We start from the raw sequence: 22,192 nt of genomic DNA, 5'->3' as shown, positions 1-22,192 counted from the left end.
CACTGCACATGCTCAGTGCGCAGCATTTGATAAGCCAAGCTTAGGGGTCATCAAATGTCATTAAGCAGAAAATTGGGCTACATCTGTTGATGCTTTTGGGGTGGCTTATTCAATTTTTTTGCATAATGCACTGCTTTCTGAGCAATGTAATTCTGAATCATTAATAGGCCATGTATTTTCATTTTTACTTTGTATTAAATATGCACCAAATTCACCTGAATATTGAAAAGCTCTTGCCAAATGCTGAATCAAATCCAAGCCTTAAATTGCATTCAATGCATTCCTGATTAAAATTTTCTTAATCACCTGCAAATTTATGAATAGCTAGAATCTATCTATACTTAGTTATGGTATAGTTCTACTTTAACTTAGCATTCAATATACAGCAATCATGAATTATATCTGAAAATCTGTGTTTACATTACTGCAATATTTTATGCTTTAAATGGAGTAAAGAGGAACTCCATCCAAACACTCATTAGGCAGAATAACTGCTGTGAGCATTCGACTGTCCTCCGCCTGCCTTTAGCTTGCATCCTCCAAATCCCATAATTCCCTGCATACGTGATATTAGTAAGGATAGACACATTACAGTGCAATGCATTGTGGGTTATGTAGTTCTCGCATGCTGTCTGTAAGCTGTGGAGATGTTCTTACAATTTGTATCATTGATGCTTTAGTCCCTCCTCTCCTGCCAGGATTTCAAATGATGCAAAAAGAGAAGAACTGTTTTGCAGCTGGATCTCAGCATATAAAAATTGTATTTATTCTAACATATTTTAGGAAAAGGTTACTAGGTATAATAGGGGTTTTTGTGTTGTATGGGACTCTTTAGCAAATTTTGGTTCACAAGCCGGAGTTCCCCTTTAATTACCAGAGCCTATTAAAATTAAAAAGACTTACTGAACAGAATCACCTTAACCGTACATGTTGTGCTACCCCTCACTAACACTACCTACACTCGCACTAACCATGGGTTATTTCTACCCTCTGTGTTAGTTTAGGTAATTCTGTTTAATAATGTTTCCTTTCCTACTTTCTGTTGTGGGGTGCTTGCTTTAGTAAGCAGTGGTGTCTGCCTCCTTTAGCTAGAGGTCTTGGGCAGCAAGTTTTTAGTATTCATTACCATACACGTTTGGCTGTCCATCTGCCCACCCTGGTTCACTGGGCTAATTTTCCTGGCACATAAGGTTGCTTCTCCCTAGCTGTTAGATGTTTGCATCTAATTCCTGCATTTAATTCTACTGCATTTAATTCCTTTTTGTTTGTTTTTTTCCAGGGTGTCATGGCAGTGTCCAGCTTAGGTGAACTGTCACAGGAGGCAGGCATGGACTCCAGGGATCCCTCTGCCACCATTACTGGCACAGTAACCACTTCCAGTCCAAACTTCTCAAGAGCCCTGGAGGAACAACCCTTCACCTTAGAACAGCCCATGTTTCTTATGACAACTACCGCTCAAGCCATCTCAGGTTTCTTTGTGTGGACTGCCCTGCTCATCACCTGCCACCAGGTAACATGGCCTCCTCCACATACTGTGTGTGATATCTAATAGTGCACTGAGCACAAGCTACAAACAGTGCTTTCTCACATGTAAGGAGAGCATTAGTGGTGATTATAATCATTACATAATAATAATTCATTCTGCTTTATAGCTACAGGATTGTGGGGCTTGTAAACTTGTAGATTACTGTACTAAGTGGTTAATTACCTCTTATGTACCAAGTCACAGGCATTTTGTGAATTCCACCTGCTCTAACAAGCTTAGTCAGTGCACAAGTCAGAATGTACAACCATCCCAACAGCATGATGAGCTTGCTTGCAGGAGATAGGTTTTGGGAATACATTAATAATCCAGCTGTAGTATTCTTTCTTAACTTGGGGAAAAGTTATCACCAAGGACGGCAGATAGTCCCATCAGGGACCAGGTTAAAAAAAGATGGTTGGGTTGCTATTTGAACAGTGGCATTTAGGGCTCTGGTAAACGGGGAGATTAGTCGCCCGAGACAAATCTCCCTTGTTGCGGGCGACTAATCTCCCCGATATGACATCCCACCGGCGAGAATGTAAATCACTGGTGGGATGGCATACGCGGCGGCGCGATTTGTGGAAATCACCGAAGTTGCCTTGGCGATTGCGTCGGCGCGTATGCCATCCCACTGGAGATATACATTTTTGCCGGTGGGATGTCATATCGGGGAGATTAGTCGCAAGACATTTTCGGCGATTTGCCCAAATCGCCTGCCCAGCGTGTGCCATTCCACCGGCGACTTACATTTTCGCCAGTGGGATGGCAGTTCGGGGAGATTAGTTGCCCGCGAACAGGGAGATTTGTCGCGGGCGACTAATCTCCCCGTGTGCCAGAAACCTTAATGCCACTGTTCAAATAGCAGATAACAGATAAGCTTAGTGGAATACAATGGGTTTCCAGTTCTGTGTAAGGGCTCTGGCACACGGGGAGATTAGTCGCCCGCGACTAATCTCCCTGAATTGCCATCCCACCGGCAAAAATGTAAGTCGCCGGTGGGATGCAATACAACAGGTATCCAGTGACAGGTGTTCTTGTGTAAGTACATCACTTGCTGCTGAACTGCTGTTGAACAACAGATCTATTTATTTTAGTACAAAACAGTTGTCCATACCATAGTATGGCCCAGCTGCATGCATGTGTGCTAGTGTACCCTTTCCTCTTCTCCTAACTGTATATAGAAAGATTTTATTTATTTATTTTAACATGCTTGGAGAATCCAGATCTTCCTGGTTTTCCTGTTTTTATATGGCATGCTTGCCATGTCAAGAGGGCTGTGGCATGCAAGGGGGTGTTAGGATCAGTACTGGTGCTTTTAGCACTTATCAAAACACCAGCTGCTTGCCACTTATTGCTTCCCACTGACAGGAATAGGAGCCTTGCCTGCTAAGAAGTAGTTAACTCTTAATGTTATCTTTTGCTTGAGGTAGGGAAAAAGGTTACAGTTTTTTAATAAAAATAGTAAATTGTTTTTACGCTAGTATGACTGCTTACATCTATTGTTATTGTAGAGTAACATAAACTGGGGCTTGGATACCAGCTGGCTTGGTAATTCTCTTCAAATTGCATATAATAAGTGGTTCCGTAAGAAGTATTAGAATCTAATTATTTGGATAAAGGAAGGAGGAGAAGCCTTATACTGCAATATAATATTCCACCTTTGTAAGGATATTTGAGTTCACCAGTATTTCGTAAAAATGTTACATATACAACTGTTTTAAGGAGTATAAAATCAATTTATATAACTTAAGCTGGCCATACATGGTGAGATCTGCTTGTTTGGTGGCCACCCATCTGGGCAAATCGGGCAGATCCAGTTGTTGGTCCCAGGGCTAAACAGTGGGCTTGTGGAGACCTGTCCGATACGATCCGAATATAAGCCGAGGTACCTAATTTTACCTTAAGAAAACTGGAAAAATTTATTGACTCGAGTATAAGCCTAGGGTGGGAAATGCAGCCGCTACTGTTAAGTTTCAATAATCAAATAACAGATAAATAAATAATAGATAACTTTAGGGAAAGAAAAATACTACAGCAGCAGACAAAAGCAAGTTTGGGAAGGCTAAGGAAGCTGCCATACTGATTATCAAGTACTTGCCATTGTGCTGTGTGCTTTGCATGACTAGAGATTAGAAAGAATTAGAAAGAAAGCAACCACTTTACCTTCGTTACATATCATATCTAGAGTTGTTCCCATTTCCCCAATTATTGCAGCGACTTCATCTCAAACTTCCACGTTTGCCAGAAAAATGGAAAAATGTTGCTTTAGCACATACCTCAGAAATGTTCAACCTAAACCTATTGGAAGGGTGCTGGCACACAGCTGTAGTTCAACAACAGGGTCACAGCTTGGTAAGCCCAGAATCACATAAATCAATAACATCATCAACTCATTACTCCGCAGGGGCCGGCAGAACCATACTAACAAGTGGGTTGATTTACAGGACTGTAGCTGGGACGGGAAAAGGGGTAGCACCACAGTTATTTGCCCCAATTAAAGTTCCCATAAATAGTGCTGGCAACTTTCCTTCTCTAATACAGCAAACAGCATAGCTGCATAGCAAAACTGAAACAAAAACCCAGCTTCAACTATTATAATATCCCCCCCACCCCCGTTTGTATATGTAAGAATAAATAGGAAAATCATTTCTGCAGCCCCTGCAACAGGAAACCAAAGACCCAATCAGGAACGCCCAGCGATCGCAGCTACTTACCACAGGACTGTAGCAGGTGATCCCCCCTACATTACACAAGTCAGCTGCTCTCCCTCGCATAGATCAAGCATTAGGGCAAAAGGCGCAATTTTTGCGAAGAGCAACAGATCTTTCCGCAGGCAATGTCTGGCGCTGCCCGATGCCGCTATGTGAGCTGAGCACATACATACAAGCAGAGCAGCAGGGAGCAGATGAATGGGCGGCTTGGGCGCTACTCTCTATGCAGCTGCTGCATTCATCGCGCAGGAACAATGTCGTGCTGGCGTCTACACGCACGACATGTGATGGCGTCTACGGGCAGCGTAAGGTCGTCCACGGGGGAGGGGGGTTGGGGGGTGCGCACAACGAGCGCATTGCATCTAGTTTGGGTGCAACAGATGTTTAAAGTATATACCCAAGTATAAGCCTAGGGTTACTTTTTCAGCACATTTTTAGTGCTGAAAAACTCTGCTTATACTCGAGTATATATGGTAAATAACCTAGTGTGGTCCATTGTCAAACCTGCCTGATAGATATTAGCCAGATATATTGGTCATGAAGGCCCTCCCAGTGTGCCTATATAAAGGTTAATAAGCTTCCAACTTGCACTGGAAAGGCTGAGTCAGCAGTATTTATCAGCCGTGTATGGGCCATCCTCAGGCGTTCCACCTACACTGCAGCACATATGAGCCCAATACTGCCTGTTTGCCCATACCTGGTAATAAGTGTCCTACAGAGGAAGCTCTGACCAATTGACGTCCTTTTCCCAGCTCAGTCGCTGCAATCACCAGGACCAGAACAGCTTTATCTGCTCATGCTTTTGCTTACTTGAGTGCTGGAGAATGTGATTTTAGCGCGTTTATATGAACTTTTCTTTCTTCTTGTTTGATAGGTAATAAAGCATTGACACACTGGTGATTTTTGGACCCTGGTGATCTCCACCTGTTAAACCAGCATGTGCGTCAGTGTTTTCCCCCTCTTTGGGAAGTGACTGCAGGCAGGGAAGGTCCTTAGCAACATCATTTGTCTTCTTAAGAGCACAATGGCAGACAAAGCATGTTATGTGCAATAGGGCCTCATTAGGCTGCTGTTTGGAAATGCCTCTGGCTGATTGAATAGTGAGAAAGATAAGTTTGGAGAGGCAGATAAAGGCACTGAACTAGAAAAGTATAGCAACATAAATGTGGGATCTATTGGCCAAAATACTCATGACCTATTTTTTTTTTCCTCCGTGTTTCTGGAATATTACCTTGAGGCTACTTGCTTATCCAATAACATGGATTTATTGTAACTTACTTTAAATCCTGTATAAAGTAGTATCTTATTAAGAGGTAAAAAGGAAATTAGAAAAAAAAATTAATCCAGTATTTATAAAACGCAAACATATTCCACAGCGCTGTACAATAAGTGGGTTTATACACTGGACGTACATTGGTTTTGTGTTTACTGGGTAACGGGATAATCCCTTGCCTATATATGTAAGAGGTTAATTCTGTAATAGCAGTATTCCTTAACCAACCTTAAGACATCCTAGTAAAGAAGAGCTAGCAATTTACCATTTTGGCCACTGGAAAACCTTTGCAGTAGAGTTTATGGGTGACCTCTCCGATCTGTATGAATAAATATGTGCATATGTAGGATTTAAATCAATTCCACTAAAGCATACTTTATCTCATGACCTATATATTATTGCAGAGAGGAGTATAACATATCATAAGGGAATGTCTTAATAGTAAAAGAAGATTGAAAGAACTAAAAATAACATTGCAGTTCAGTCCATAGCAAGACAGGTAAGTTTAAGGAGGCTCAAGTGCCAGTAATTAAATGTGACCTAATACATCCTAGTGTGAGATTAAACATGTGGCGTATGTGCCTGCTGGATGGGAATCCAATACACTTCCTTATAATCCTGTAAGGCTACAAGATCCACACTGCTTGCTGAGAGAGACATTCTCGGTTGCCTAGGCTGTTGCGGGACACAGCCGCGTGTTCAAATACAAGTGATCTTCCTTAACTTACTCTGCCTACTTTTGATAGGATTAGGAAACAAAAATCTAAAAATGGTTTCAGGATTATGTAAAATCCTGTGGAGAATGTGTAATTCAGATTGAGTAGCGGCACTGTTGGGTACTTTGTTTGGTGCACATTCTTATAATTGGTGAGAATTTGACATTATTAACTTGTAATCAAAGGCTATAATTTTTTTTTTCCAAATTGCCTGTAAACCACCCCTTAACCAGAAGTACTTACCTCTCCAGGTTTAGCATGGAGAGCCCATTCTGTCCCTTGCACTAGGACCATGTTTGTCTCCCTAGCACATCACTCTTTAGGGTGAAGACACACAGAGCTACTTAGTAGCAGCTTCTTGTCGCGGTTACTAAAGACCAGGAAATAGACTGCCATAGACAATACTGAAAATTGCCTCTGCTAAGACACACGTAGAGACACTTATCTGTAAATAATCAACACTGTCTAATTTTGTAGCTGTGACTAGTAGCTCTATGTGTCTTCACCCCTAAAGCACAAGGAAAGTGCCTGTTTTTCAGACTGTGTGTGATTACAGCAGCTGCCCATGTTCCCCAATAGCCTGGGCTTTTGTCTTCACAGTGAATCATCTTTGGCTGCTTCCTAATGGCCCTTTACACGTCGCGCATATATTTTTCATCGCCTTGTTATATTATACAGTGTATGAGCTGCATCTGTGGAAATTGGGTTGCAAATAGAATAATTTGGAAATGTGGTTCCTTGTACTGTTTTGATTCAATTCTTTTCTAGAGAGCATAATTGGCTATGTAAAATTATATAAAATGTGCCATTTTAACCAAAGTAATTGCAACTCTAATTTTATGTAGAAAATAAATGTTCCCCACAGGGTTTCCATATCTATGCTTATGTTGTATATGTTTCTTCATTATTTCCTCCTAGATCTACATGCACCTGCGCTCTTACAGCTGTCCCAATGAACAGCGCCACATTGTACGCATACTCTTCATTGTCCCAATATATGCCTTTGACTCTTGGCTCAGCCTCCTCTTCTTCACTAATGACCAGTACTATGTTTACTTTGATACTGTGCGGGATTGCTATGAAGGTAAGTGTGTGTGTGTGTCCAGCTGCCCTTGGTCTCAACAACAAGCATACTGGGCAGTAATATGTTTATGCACACCGAGGACTACTGATACATTTCATATAGCTTTTTGTCTGAGGCGTATGTACCTTTGAGCATGTGTTAAATACTAATAGATTAGAAAGCAAAAACCCCTGATATTGCATTTTTAGAGGCAATGCCTCACATTTTACTTGGCATTTCAGAGATTAATAAGGCAAAAAGATTAATACCCCTTTTTATGTGCTTATTCAGTTGGTCCTCTATACAAACATGTTGTATTACTATCCAAACTGCCAATAATAAATATAAACAATATTTTTACACAGAATGAGCTTCTGTAACAAGGGCCTTTTCCCCTTTTAAGCAACATTTATGATATTTTTCTGCCAATTAACTTTTTTTTTTATTTTATCACTTCCCATTTACAGTTCCATGATTATGGCAAATAAAAGGATACCTTGGGAAATAATGAGTGAAACTTATAGACCCCATAGCTCCAAAGGTGAAGACAAGCATTGTAGCATTTTTAGCTTGTCAGTTTAGCCACTAAGGTTTCTGTTGCCCATCCAATAGGGGAAGGCATTATTTCTGCTAATGTAGTGATACTCCAGAAAGAGTTAAAATTTGCTACTTTGTGTTTTTCATTTATTCTACACTCTATAGTTGCTTTGTTTTTAAAAGTGTTTATTTTAAAAATACAATATTTTACTTTTTTTTTCAAACAAAGCAAGGCAGCAAAAGTTTATCAGAGTAGCAACCTCTGTAGTCACTATTTAACCAAAGGCAAAGTTGTCATTTGTATCATATTGATCAATTTGCATTCTAGTTACCATCACTGAGTGCATTTTTATTGATTCCTTTAACTGTTAGACCAGGGAACAACTACACCAGCAGTCATTTACTTCAGACAGCTTTACCATTTTTGCAGTTTTACGTGGTTTTATTATTGTTTTTCGATAGTGACTCTAAGAATTTTTAAGAAATAGAAAGGAACAAGTGTTTATTGTATATAGTATAGTATTTGGAGTGTAAGTTTCTGCTTATGTTGTTAATAACAATGCCACTGTGAGCTTTGTTTGGGGTTTGGTTGCTGCAACTTTTTTCAGGCAAAAATGCAGCAATGGTCATGGATTGTTTTTGATGAAGGGATATGGTTTGATTTGCGTGCACTGTTATCACCTGAGAACATTGATTTGTCTGTGGTAAAAGTCACAGTGACAACTTTATGGAACCCCTTTACTAACGCTGGTCAGATTTACCCAAGTGCAGTAACCCAACACTGGGCAAATTGGTACCTGGGCAGTACCCCAGGTGCCAGTCATTGATTAGTTTTTCTCAGTCTGCTGCACGTAACAAATGTCTGATTTGTTGTCATGGGTTACCACCCAGGTGTAAATTTGCCCACTGACCCCCTCTGTGTGTCATGAGCTTTAGAGAAGGCTGAGGGGAGGGGATTGTGAGTGGCAGGTTAGGGTAACTTGAAGCCTTAATTCAGTGACTTATGCTGTTTAATAAGTCAGCAGTTTCGCTTAACCATGAAGCTGGCCATACATTTGAGGAACTGCTCATTTGGCCACGTTTTCCATTCAGTGAAGAGCACCTCAGTCTGCTGGCCCTCCCTGTGTGTGGGGATAAACCACTAACACTGGGGGAAATGGACACTGTGTCTGTCTTCTGGCTCCGTTTTGTTGTTTGATGAGAGGAAAGGTAATGTGTTGTGCTTGCAGTAGTCAGAACGATTATTATTAGTGAGTTCAGTTGTGCCTAAAGCATTTCTGTGAGGGTTTTTATCAAGGGCAGCACCTGATACACTGGCTGGAAACTTTCAGTGAGTGTTAGGATGGAATAAATGGGATGAAGTAAAGGCAGGAGCTGTTCCAATCTGCTCGCTGTGCCCGGAGCTCAGGTTTCAGTAGGACATAGGCTAAACCAGGGGGCTTAGCAGAAAGGATGGCCTCACATACCCCAGTGAAAGGCAACTGAAAATCCGTGATAAAACTGCAAAGTTGCCCTCTTTATCAATTCTGAACAAACTCTCTGTGGGCATGTTGGGCCGTTGTATTCCAGAGAGCATGTTTTACATCGGCTTATTGCAGAAACACAGCTTGGTCGATAGGAAAAGTGTCTCCAACATCTAACTCATACAGACAGAGCTAAAGGAGAACTGAACCCTTAAATCAACCCCTCCCTTGCTTTGTTGGCCATGTAAAGTAGAGATGTGGAATCCACTATCCTGAAATCCATTATCCAGAAAACTCCATATTACGAGAAAGCCATCTCCCATAGACTGCATTTTAATCAAATAATTTTAATGAATTCCTTTTCCTCTGTAATAATAAAACAATACCGTGTACTTGATCCCAACTAAGATATACAGTGGCTTGCAAAAGTATTCGGCCCCCTTGAACTTTTCCACATTTTGGCACATTACAGCCACAAACATGAATCATTTTTATTGGAATTCCACGTGAAAGACCAATACAAAGTGGTGTACACGTGAGAAGTGGAACGAAAATCATACATGATTCCAAACATTTTTACAAATAAATAACTGCAAAGTGGGGTGTGCGTAATTATTCAGCCCCCTGAGTCAATACTTTGTAGAACCACCTTTTGCTGCAATTCCAGCTGCCAGGCTTTTAGGGTATGTCTCTACCAGCTTTGCACATCTAGAGACTGAAATCCTTGCCCATTCTTCTTTGCAAAACAGCTGCAGCTCACTCAGATTAGATGGGCAGCGTTTGTGAACAGCAGTTTTCAGATCTTGCCACAGATTCTCGATTGGATTTAGATCTGGACTGTGACTGGGCCATTCTAACACATGGATATGTTTTGTTTTAAACCATTCCATTGTTGCCCTGGCTTTATGTTTAGGGTTGTTGTCCTGCTGGAAGGTGAACCTCCGCCCCAGTCTCAAGTCTTTTGCAGACTCCAAGAGGTTTTCTTCCAAGATTGCCCTGTATTTGGCTCCATCCATCTTCCCATCAACTCTGAGCAGCTTCCCTGTCCCTGCTGAAGAGAAGCACCCCCAGAGCATGATGCTGCCACCACCATATTTGACAGTGGGGATGGTGTGTTCAGAGTGATGTGCAGTGTTAGTTTTCCGCCACACATAGCGTTTTGCATTTTGGCCAAAAAGTTCCATTTTGGTCTCATCTGACCAGAGCACCTTCTTCCACATGTTTGCTGCCCCCCCCCCCCACATGGCTTGTGGCAAACAGGACTTCTTATGGTTTTCTGTTAACAATGGCTTTCTTCTTGCCACTCTTCCATAAAGGCCAACTAATAGTTGTCCTATGGACAGATTCCCCCACCTGAGCTGTAGATCTCTGCAGCTCGTCCAGAGTCACCATGGGCCTTTTGGCTGCATTTCTGATCAGTGCTCTCCTTGTTCGGCCTGTGAGTTTAGGTGGACGGCCTTGTCTTGGTAGGTTTACAGTTGTGCCATACTCCTTCCATTTCTGAATGATCGGTGGAACAGTGCTCCGTGGGATGTTCAAGGCTTTGGAAATCTTTTTGTAGCCTAAGCCTGCTTTAAATTTCTCAATAACTTTATCCCTGACCTGTCTGGTGTGTTCTTTGGACTTCATGGTGTTGTTGCTCCCAATATTCTCTTAGACAACCTCTGAGGCCGTCACAGAGCAGCTGTATTTGTACTGACATTAGATTACACACAGGTGCACTCTATTTAGTCATTAGCACTCATCAGGCAATGTCTATGGGCAACTGACTGCACTCAGACCAAAGGGGGCTGAATAATTACGCACACTCCACTTTGCAGTTATTTATTTGTAAAAAATGTTTGGAATCATGTATGATTTTCGTTCCACTTCTCACGCGTACACCACTTTGTATTGGTCTTTCACGTGGAATTCCAATAAAATTGATTCATGTTTGTGGCTGTAATGTGACAAAATGTGGAATAGGTCAAGGGGGCCGAATACTTTTGCAAGCCACTGTAATTAATCCTTAATGGAGGCAAAACAATCCTATTGGGTTTATATATTTAAATTATTTTTTAGTTGACTGAAAGTATAGAGATCCAAATTATGGAAATATCCCTTATTCGGGAAACCCCAGGTCCCAAGCATTCTGGATAACCAGTCCCATACCTGTATTGCCAGTTTACACATCATACCTTTCAAAAGGATTTCATTTGCTCCCCTAAACTTGTTGTTTAGTTATGGGACTGCAAATATCTTAGTTCCACTGCTACGCCTAGCCAATGGCCACTGATCAAACTCCCTTTTGTCCTCCAAATGATAATTGCATTTTAAGAGAGAAGGAGACGGGCTCTGCACTGCTTAAACGTGGATGTAGGGCACACTAAAGTCCCATATGTACTCTGTACAACATGCACTGGCAGAAAGGCAAGGGAAATACTCAGAGATGGCTGTGCAGAAATCAAGATGACTAGGTGCATCCTATTAACACAATTAATTAAAAAAAAAAAAAAAAGTACATTTCATTAGACGGAAGTGTAGTGGTAAAGATACCTTTTAGTCAATAAAAACGTGTACTCTTTGGCTCAGAGCTTAGTGTACCAGAGAGTTGACTGAAGGGTTTGAGACTCATAGAATAATCTTCTGTTGTTTTTTGTAATGACAATAAATATATAGGCCAAAAACTAAGCATGCCAGCGTACCCCTGACTGAACTTGGAGGCCTCTGGAAGACATAAATAGTTATGAAGTGTGGCTTCAAAAACAAGCAAACCCTCAGTGATTGCATAAAAAATAACTCATGGAAGAATCCAGAAAATCATAGTTTTACCTACAGAACAAAAAGCAGCTGGTAATGAGGGTGCACACCAAGTACGTTTGGTCCAACAAGAACTGCTGGAAGCATTGAATCATGTTTACCCACCTCTCTCATAATAACTTAGTATATCTATCACCCCCACATTGTCATGAGACCTGATATTGGATTATTACAACAGTGCTCGTGTCTATGATCCTCATCATCATGTTTGAAGGACAAATGATAAAAAAATATATATATATATTATAATGGTGTTGTATGACATTTGAGGCTGCATGGGGCAGGTGTCACCTAGTGGTCATGCTGCCATGGGAACACCAGTAAATATATAGAATACATGTCATCATTCTGTTGCCTAGCAGCAGTTCTGTATCCTTGGTCCCCAGGGAGTTCTCTGAAACAGAGGATGTGTGCAAAAGGTCTTCTCTGTAAACAGGAATGCCTTTTGTACATATGGCTGATAATCTGCTGCCTCCTGTACTTTGAGCGGTTTTACTGCTGCTTCAACCTGTAAGCTGGCAGATGTGCCAATCCCTTGCTTGCTTCATTATTCATATTTTTCCTGCATCGCAGTTTCTTGCCTGCCCCAAACCTATACCCCATCCATTACTCACCCATCCTGTGCACTACATTATGCCCCCATTTATACCAGTCCTTAACTCCCTGAACTGTTGTACCAGCGTAAAGCCCTGCTTGCTGCTACAGCAAAGGGATTCTTTATTTATGCGTCAGAACCAATAGTGGGCGTCCATACTGTTTAGTAAAATGCATTTCAACAATAAACAATGGGCATATTTTGCTTTAAACCACTTATTGTTACATGAAGATGAGCCCCAGACTAAGCAGGGTCATCTTAGGGAAAGGCAGAGAAACCGTGGTATGGATCATTTTTTTTGCTGTGTAATCTCATGAGGAAAAGTAGTATGCGTAAACAAGATGTGCAGATAAAATAGGCTTCCCGGTAAAGTAACACGTGTTAGAATGATTTACTGTAAGCCATGTTAATAAACACAATTTTTTTGCCCTAGCTAATACTGTCATTTTCCTATCAGCTCACATCACCTTTTCCACCAGTCATTTTGTCAGCAGAGATAAACGGCTACCGTTATACATACACCATTCCATAGCTGTTTATTGAATCAGGAGCTAAGGATGAAATATGTAGCACAGAAATACTAACAGTTCTGCACTCTTTACATTCTCTCTCTAGTTCTGTGAGATATCCTCTAGACTTGGATCTTAACAGTTCCATGGAGAGTCACCCACAGTCTCCCTGAAGTTCTATTAAAGGGCACTAAACTCCCAAGTTATAATAGTTTGCGATATCTTCCTTTGTAGGCTATAAACTGCTGCTCATTCTGCTAAAATCCAGTTCCCACAATGCCTTTCTTCTTTACAGGTATGGTATTCACAGAACGTGCAAGACATTGTGGGAATTAGGCTTTGAAGGCAGCTGAGCACTGCAGCATTGTTTCAGTGTTGTGGATGTAGTCTGAACCAGCAGTGCAGGAATTAGGCACAGCTTTTAAAAGTGCTTACATTTACAAATAATTCCACAATTACTAAAATATATATTTTATTTCTAAAACTGTTTAGAATTACATTACAAACAGAAAAGGGAAAGCCAAACTCATCGAGTTAGAAGCCCCCCAGTGAGTTCAAAACCCCCATATTACACTGTTCTTGGTAATTTAGAAGCATTGCTGCACCGCCATCCTACCTTTTAATTCCAAAGCATCACTCGCCAGACTCAGACTTGTACGTTTCGCAGTATTGTAACATTAATGTCCGTCAACTGTGCATGCCCAATTAGATGTCAGTGTGGCGCTGCTTAGGAATCTTCCCCCTATATAAAGCACCTTGGGGAAAAATGCTTTGGCACCCCCTAGTGAATTAAGGTTTCCGTGTTCTTTAAGATGTTTTAATAGGTTTAGAAAAACATATATAGTATATTCCCTTTAAAGCTTTACAAAGCGGTTATGTAAAGAATAGTGTAACCCCTGCTGTAAAATATAATTATTGCCATATTTATTACCTATAAAATGACTTTTGTGCAGCTGCTTATGTTCTCTGTGACTTTTGATATCCTAATATTTTACAGCACCCAAGTAATATCTTTTGTGCTATTGTACATACAATATGTATAATATGTTTCATAGAACATGGAATATGTATAGTGTTATAGATATATATATATTAGAATGAAATGTACAGTACTAAAACTGTGATGTATCGCAGTATGCCCCAGACTAGTGGCCATAGTGCAAGGCACATATTTAGTATGTGCTAAATTATTTTTGCTTTGCTATTTTTGGCACAAGTTAGGACAGTTGAAACAGTCACAGAAGACATTCTATGGGAATGCTGATATTGTGCTGAACATGCCAAAAAGTATACTGTGCTGTTCCACAGTATTCTGTGTGTTGGGAAAAGGTAATTAATGCCAGCCAATGGCTTTTCTAAATTACAAGGCACCCTTGCATTGCTGGGCTGTGATGTTTCACCGTAATATTCATATTTAGCATTATATGGACAGCGGTATGCTAAGGCATTTTGAAGTCAGGCTTAGAATATTAACCGTTATTTTGTTGCTAGAACTTAATTACCCTAAGAACCAGAAAGTAGTTAGGCAGTCTGAATGTAATACGACTAGGGGAGGGCCTAAATAGAAAGTTAAGTGATAAATACAATATTATGAATAACAAGAAAAGAAGCCTAAGGGCAGTGGTACACAGGGCATTTTGTCGCCCATACTAAATCTGTAATACTTTAGGCAACAAAGTTCTACATGCCATTGCCCTAACATATCATATTTAGTAAAATGTTTTTTGTGTTTTTTTTTGCCATGTTACCAAATGTAAGGCAAGAAAACTCCCTGTGTGCCATTAGCTTAAATGAACTTTCCATTTCCCTGTCTGTGGCAGGTTATACGGCTGCAGACAGAAACTGAGTAGAATCAGATAGTGCTGTCGCCTGGCAGAAGGCAAAGTGGGCAGTTTGTTTTGTTGTTAAATACTAAGTACATGTTACTGTGGCCAGCAGTGTTTGCATGCCTCTCTCCTGTGGGGCATACAGTAAGAACACTAAATATACTTAAAATCGAAGTTTAATGATACAGTAGAAGGACAGTCCCACTTTGCCACTGGTGTGTGGCATTTTGCGAGTATTTATACAACATCAAAAAACAGATTTACTTACTTTTTTTGAGATATGGATCTCCATACTTTGTCTACTAAAAAATCATTTAAACATTAAATAAATCCAGTGGGATTGTTTTGCCTCTAATATGGATTAATTACATTTTAGTTAGGATCAAGTACAAGGTAGTATCTAGTAGAATTAAGTCTAAAACAACTGGACTTTTTCTGAGTTTTTCTTGAAAACGTTTCACCACTCATCCGAGTGGCTTCTTCAGTTCAAATGACTGGTAGGGAATTCCCCGGTATTTAAACTCTTGATGGTAGTAGAGTCACAGACATCCAATCACAATGGTTCCATTGAACTTGTTCAGTTAGGTGTTAGCTGAAACTGACAGGTGTAAGAAGGTATGATCCAATCACAATGGTACCAAGATTCTCATTGATGAAGGTGTTAATCCTTCAAAGTACATGACTGGAAGTGTGAACTGTTGTGAAACTGCCGGGGTAAGGATGTCAACGCGCCATTGTATGTTGGTGACAAACGGTGTCTCAGGCCCCCTCCTCTGTTCAGGGATGGTTTTTCCAGGTTGGCATAAATGGCCTCTTTCACACCTCTTTCAAACCATCTGTCCTCTCGGTCCAAAATATGCACGTTACTGTCCTCAAAAGAGTGACCTTTTTCTTTGAGGTGTAGATAGACCGCTGAGTCTTGTCCTGAGGAGTTTGCCCGCCTATGTTGGGCCATTCTCTTACAGAGAGGTTGTTTTGTCTCCCCAATGTATAAGTCTGAGCACTCTTCACTACACTGGACAGCATAGACCACATTACTTTTCATGTGCTTGGGTGTTGGGTCTTTCGGGTGCACCAGCTTCTGTCTCAGGGTGTTGCTGGGTTTGAAAAACACAGGAATGCGATGTTTGTTGAAAATTCTCCTAAGTTTTTCTGATGTTCCAGCAACATATGGAATGACTATGTTGTTTCGCCTGCTGTGTTCCTCCCTTCTGTTTGTAGGTCTGGTCTTTCTGTTGGTCTTTGATTTGGTTTTGATGAAGGCCCAGTCTGGGTACCCACAAGTTTTCAGAGCTCCTTTTAGATGTTTATATTCTTTCTCCTTGGCCTCTGCATTGGATGCCACAGTTTCAGCCCGATGATGTAGAGTCCTAATTACACCCAGTTTATGTTCCAAAGGGTGGTGGGAATCAAACAGCAAGTAGTTTGAAGGATTAACACCTTCATCAATGAGAATCTTGGTACCATTGTGATTGGATCATACCTTCTTACACCAGTTTCAGCTAACACCTAACTGAACAAGTTCAATGGAACCATTGTGATTGGATGTCTGTGACTCTACTACCATCAAGAGTTTAAATACCGGGGAATTCCCTACCAGTCATTTGAACTGAAGAAGCCACTCGGATGAGTGGTGAAACGTTTTCAAGAAAAACTCAGAAAAAGTCCAGTTGTTTTAGACTTAATTCTACTAGATACTGTATATCATGACCTGGATGAATGAGAATCTTCATAGACATACGTACAAGGTAGTGTTTAATTACAGAGAAAAAAAAATTAATTTTGAAAAGTGGAATTATTTAATTAAAATGGAGTTTATGGGAGATGGTTGTCCTGTAATTCGGAGCTGGATAACTGGTTCCCTACCTGTATTGCATTTGTACCTTGGAAGGGATCGCTGCATGCAGACACATCATATCATACTTGTGGAGAAAAATACCTTTAGCCAAGTTATGAATGTATTTTACAGTGGATATGTGATGTTTTCTCACTACTGTTACAATGTCCTCTGCAGCATTTGTCATCTACAACTTCCTAAGCCTTTGTTATGAATACCTTGGGGGTGAGAGCAACATCATGACAGAGATCCGTGGGAAGCCTATTGAGTGAGTATTCCATTTCTTACCCACCCACTGATCTTTGTCTCTCCAACTTGCTTTGTTCAAAGCCACTAGAGTCAGCCAATAGAGTCTATAGGAAAACAAACCTTATTAATCATTATATGCACTCTCTCTATATCTGTTTATCTGTGGCATATTGATTAGCTGGTTTATCTCGTGTAGGTGTGGCATCTAGATTGCCTTCCATTGTTTAATGCAGAAAGAATGTTTGTGTCGTATAGGTAATAAATCTTTTAGTTAATTATAAAAAAGGCAGAGTTCCCTTACCCTTTCTTTCTGGATATGGGTTTGTCAGAAAAATCCACCATTTTAAATCTGACAACAAGAAAATATGCACAGTTTTTCCCTTTTGTTAAATATTGCTATTTCATTTGTATTAATAAATTCCTGAAAGGCATGTAATCATTTTTTATGGTGCCCGCTGTCCCACAACGTGCCCAGGTTCTTTCTTTATCTGTGCTATGCTGCAACACATGGGGAAACAAGATCAAATAGTGCTTCCAGGGAATGGGTTACATTTTTCTAATTAGGGCTTTACAGCTTTTCCTCTAATGATATACAGTTTGCATAAAATACATATTAAATAACATCTCAGCCATTAAGCATGAAAGAACTACTTAAACTTTAAGCATTTATTATTTTCCAAAACTTTGGAAGCAAAGTGTTCTTATAGGTTCATTTCAAGCATATTCCATTTACATTTGTTAATGTAAATGGAAGCTCACCCATTGGGATTTTCAGTATAGCCATGGTGGCTGCTGGTCAAGAGAACATTCCCTCTTTAGTATTTAGAACTTTATAACATTGTATATTTTTAGATAATAGCATTCCTGTAATGCTGTGTACCTGTGGTATTATTATTATGCCCTCTTTGGTTCTGTACTTGTAGGTCCAGCTGTATGTATGGCACTTGCTGCCTTTGGGGAAAGACTTATTCTATTGGCTTCCTGCGCTTCTGTAAACAGGTGAGTTCACTGACCATTACAAGCCCCACGCATTAAGGGCAAATTTATTATGTGGTGTAAAAACCAGCATCAAGATTTGGCATGTACAGAATAGCGTTATTTTTTACATGTTTTTTCTTTGAGCATAGGACATAAGTCTAAAGTGGCATTTAATAACGGCATCAGATCTGGGCGGCATAATATAAAGCACACCTTGATAAATTTGCCATTTATTTTACACAGCATTTTACATTGTTTTATTGGCAAGTTTTGTTTTACACAGCATACAACCTTCCTTGTGCTTTCCTAGGGTCTTATAATGTCCTTACACTGAGGTTGGACAGGCAGAATTGTGCTATATAAATGAGAGTCTCCCTAGCAGGAAATTTACACAAGTTTTTTCTGTTAGAGTACCTAGATAAATACCATAAAACGATTCCAGCAAAGCCATTTTGTGTTTGCTCTGTTTCCCTTCTAGATGGGTTTCAGAATTGAGCTATTCCTGTGTCTGAGAAACAATCCATGTGGGTTTTACAAATTCTTTATTTTGTGCTCTGACAGGCTACTCTACAATTCTGTGTAGTGAAACCACTAATGGCAGCTGTAACAGTCATACTCCAGGCCTTTGGCAAGTACAGGGATGGCGACTTTAAGTAAGTAACTTGCTATCTTACTGTTTTATGTGCTGCCAGAATATATTCTAAGAACAAAGTGCTGCACTATTCACTTGTGCTATGTTACAGAATGCCCTCTTCTTTGCAGTTTTTCAGTTGGTCAGTTACATTGATCCAAGTAATAGGTTAGGTTACATGCCCAGTGGCTGCAAGCATAGTAGGCACCTTGTCTCTCACTTTGTCTGGTGAGTACATTTATTGGTGAGACGCATCTAGATTCAAATAAAAATGTATAAATCACTTAATATTAATCCACACTTATTTCAGTTTGAAAGCCAATAATGCACACCACCACCAGTCCCATACAGGCTGATACAGTGATTTGTAGGAAGCTACTTTATGCATTCTTGGCACTCTCCTGGGAGCCACAGAAGTGTGTGATAGTGCCCTTGATTCCGTTGCACTCTCAAAATGTTACACAAGGTCTTTGGCGTTAAATAGCTTTTCTGTTTAAAGGTGGCCATACACAGTAAGATTTGCGCTTTTGGCAAGTTCATCAAATGAGCAAATCTATCGTGCTAATGTGATCACATTACAGTAAAGAGGATACAGAAAGACGGATGTGATGATGTGATGTGGTCCTCGATCTGACAAAAATCAAGCCTGCCCAATCAACATCTGGACATATTTTAGGGCACATATCGTTAGGGAGGCCTGTGGTAGGGCTCCATACATGGTCAGATAAGCTGCCTAATTTGTCTAAAGGAACCGAATATGCAGCTTAAATCTGACCATGTGCCACCTTAAGCTTAATGCTTCTCAGAAAAAGAATATACCAGTCAACTATAAACACTGGACCTCTGTCAACGCATATACTTTCAAAAGTTTCTGGACTCCCTATAAATTCCTATAAGAGAGGAGTTAGACTTATAAGCTGTACTTTGTTTTTGCAGTGTGGCAAGTGGTTACCTCTATGTGACAATCATCTACAACATCTCTGTAAGCCTGGCACTCTACGCTCTCTTTCTCTTCTACTTTGCCACAAGGGAGCTGCTGAGCCCATACAGCCCTGTTCTTAAGTTCTTTATGGTGAAATCTGTCATTTTTCTGTCCTTCTGGCAAGGTAAGTCTCACAGAAACCCACAGTACACTTTAACATGAAGAGCCTTTTTTTTTTTCATTATTGCACCCTGGCCTGACCTTTTAGCAAGCAATCTAATCCTGTATTCCTTTAATTTGTTTTAGTCTTTATACAAGGCTGGCAGACTTTTAAAGTATAAGAAAACATTTAAAACAAGTTAAAAGTAAAATTGATGAACATGCTATTCTAAGCACTTTTGCAATTTACATTAATTTATTTTTATAAGATTCCAAGTTACTTTATTGATTTTTGTTACAACAGCACCACCTGCTGTGATCCAGTCAAGGAGTCTGTCAGGAGAAAGAAGAGACCTTTAGGAAAACATCCAAAACTTCAGATAACTTCTCTCTCATCTTTCCTAGACAGGGAAACTTCACCACAGCCCTATTTTCTTTTTTTCTAAGTTCTTGACTCAATCGTGCTCGGAAATTGACCAGCAGGGGGTGCTGCTGTTACAAAACATACTTATTTCAACAGGACATATTTCCATTACTATCTTCGAATCTCAAAAAAAGTATTGAATGTATATTGCAAAAGTGCTTACATCAACATTCATTCCTCAATTTTACATTTGCTTATTATAAAGGTTTACTTATCTTTTAACAGGGTATTTTTAATTAAAGAGGAATTATTTTATCTTTTAAAGGAGAACTACACCCCTCCCCCAGGTATAAAAGCCCCCTTAACTGGCCTGCATCAACCCCCCTTACCTCTCCCTTCTTGCATAAAAACTGGCCCTATAGAAAACCCCAACCTAAAAAAACAGAGCAGCAGCAAACCTGGGCGCCAGCTTCCATTCAAAAGAATATGCTTTGGGTCTCACTGCCGATATGGACCCTACTTGAGCATGCCCAGTTGGGGCTAGCCAAAAAACAGCTTCAACTGCGCATGCTCTAGCAGGGTCTGTGTCGGCAGTGGGGCTGGTATATATCTGGGACACTCCTTGTTGAGGTATAAGTATTGCAGAGAAGTTACTAAAAGAGCAGGTTTTATTGGTTCAGGAATAGCAAAACCCTAGCCAAAATAAAAGGAAAAAAACTGGAAATCATTTATCCCTGGAGCAAAGGCCCTTGAAATACTGCCATTATTTGTTGTAGTTATTCAGTTATCTGCAGTATTCAGAAGAATGTGACTGAAATGTAAACCCTTCAGCCAGCCTGGAGCCATAAAAGTGTCAGCCCTGACACCCACTAGGGAACACCTCTATACTGCTTTTCATTTGGAATATTGCTTGTAGCCTTGGGAATGCTAGGGTGTCACTATGGCAGTTTTATGGGCTGCTGCAAATTAGTCGCACTAATGTCCATAAAACCCAAAAGACACTGAGGAATCAGTAAAGTCTTTTAATCTTAACATTGAGTAAACTTGTATGCTGTCTGTGGATGACTGAAAGTGTTGAAAATGTGTGTGATCCATATAGAGGTCTGCATTTTGGTAGGTAATCACACATTACCTGAGATTGCCATTAAATAAAATAGGAGGAAGCTTGCTTTCATGCATGTGAATATCAAAGCATTCGTTATATAGGGCTCATATATATAATATATATATATATATATATATAATATATATATATATATATATATATAATATATATATATATATATATATATAATATATATATATATATATATATATATATATATATATATATAGCAGGATCATAATGAACATTACAGTGTATATATGCTGGACAAACAATAGTGAGTGTTGCTGTGTTTGCTTCTCCCTGCTACTTTAGGCATGCTGCTAGCAATTATGGAGAAGTGTGGTGCCATCCCCAAAATCGACTCTGCTGAGGTGTCCGTGGGAGAGGGAACAGTGGCTGCCGGATACCAAAACTTTATCATCTGTGTGGAAATGTTTTTTGCAGCCATTGCTTTACGCTACGCTTTCACTTACAAAGTTTACTTAGACAAGCGCCTAGATGCCCAGGGTAGGTATAGTGCTCCCAACTGTGCTATTACTGCAAGTATGCCTTAGGACTCAAGACTCACTCCACTACCCATTGCCATGTAACTGTTAGAAAGGTTTACTCTAGGATTGCTGTAAAATGTTTACTGCTGAATTGTGACCATTACAGGGAAATACTTCCCCATTGTTTGAAATCTTTAGGGGTTGTTTCAGCTGCTTTTGGCTGCCCATGGTACCATTCCCAACCCCACTTGAAGTCAATAACTTTCTGGATTATGTAATAGGATAATCCTAATAATTGTAGAATTAAATAAAATTATAGTCATAGAGGTGAGACCTGGTAAGGTCTATATTCTTTACTGCTAGATATTTCCTTTAGACTAATAAAAATCGAGAAAAAAAATAGGCAATAAATTACCCGCCCATGGTGAAATCTAGAGAT

The 22,192-nt window shown here is 40.0% G+C and overlaps 1 protein-coding gene across 2 annotated transcripts in view; it reads left to right on the top strand.

Moving 5' to 3' along the window:
• Window positions 1–22,192, top strand: part of tmem184b (transmembrane protein 184B) — a 42,389-nt gene that overhangs the window by 13,544 nt on the left and 6,653 nt on the right. For both annotated transcript variants that reach the window (NM_001045672.2, XM_012961265.3), the window contains 7 exon segments: window positions 1,280–1,510; window positions 7,144–7,309; window positions 17,032–17,122; window positions 18,027–18,102; window positions 18,643–18,734; window positions 19,649–19,818; window positions 21,578–21,772. In NM_001045672.2, the coding sequence (NP_001039137.2) occupies window positions 1,286–1,510; window positions 7,144–7,309; window positions 17,032–17,122; window positions 18,027–18,102; window positions 18,643–18,734; window positions 19,649–19,818; window positions 21,578–21,772 (1,015 nt within the window). In that variant the 5' untranslated portion in view covers window positions 1,280–1,285.

The sequence above is a fragment of the Xenopus tropicalis genome, chromosome 4, assembly GCF_000004195.4.
Source record: "Xenopus tropicalis strain Nigerian chromosome 4, UCB_Xtro_10.0, whole genome shotgun sequence".
NCBI lineage: Eukaryota > Metazoa > Chordata > Amphibia > Anura > Pipidae > Xenopus > Xenopus tropicalis.
Note: the sequence above shows the minus strand (reverse complement) of the source record. Positions and strands in the feature narration are given on the sequence as shown.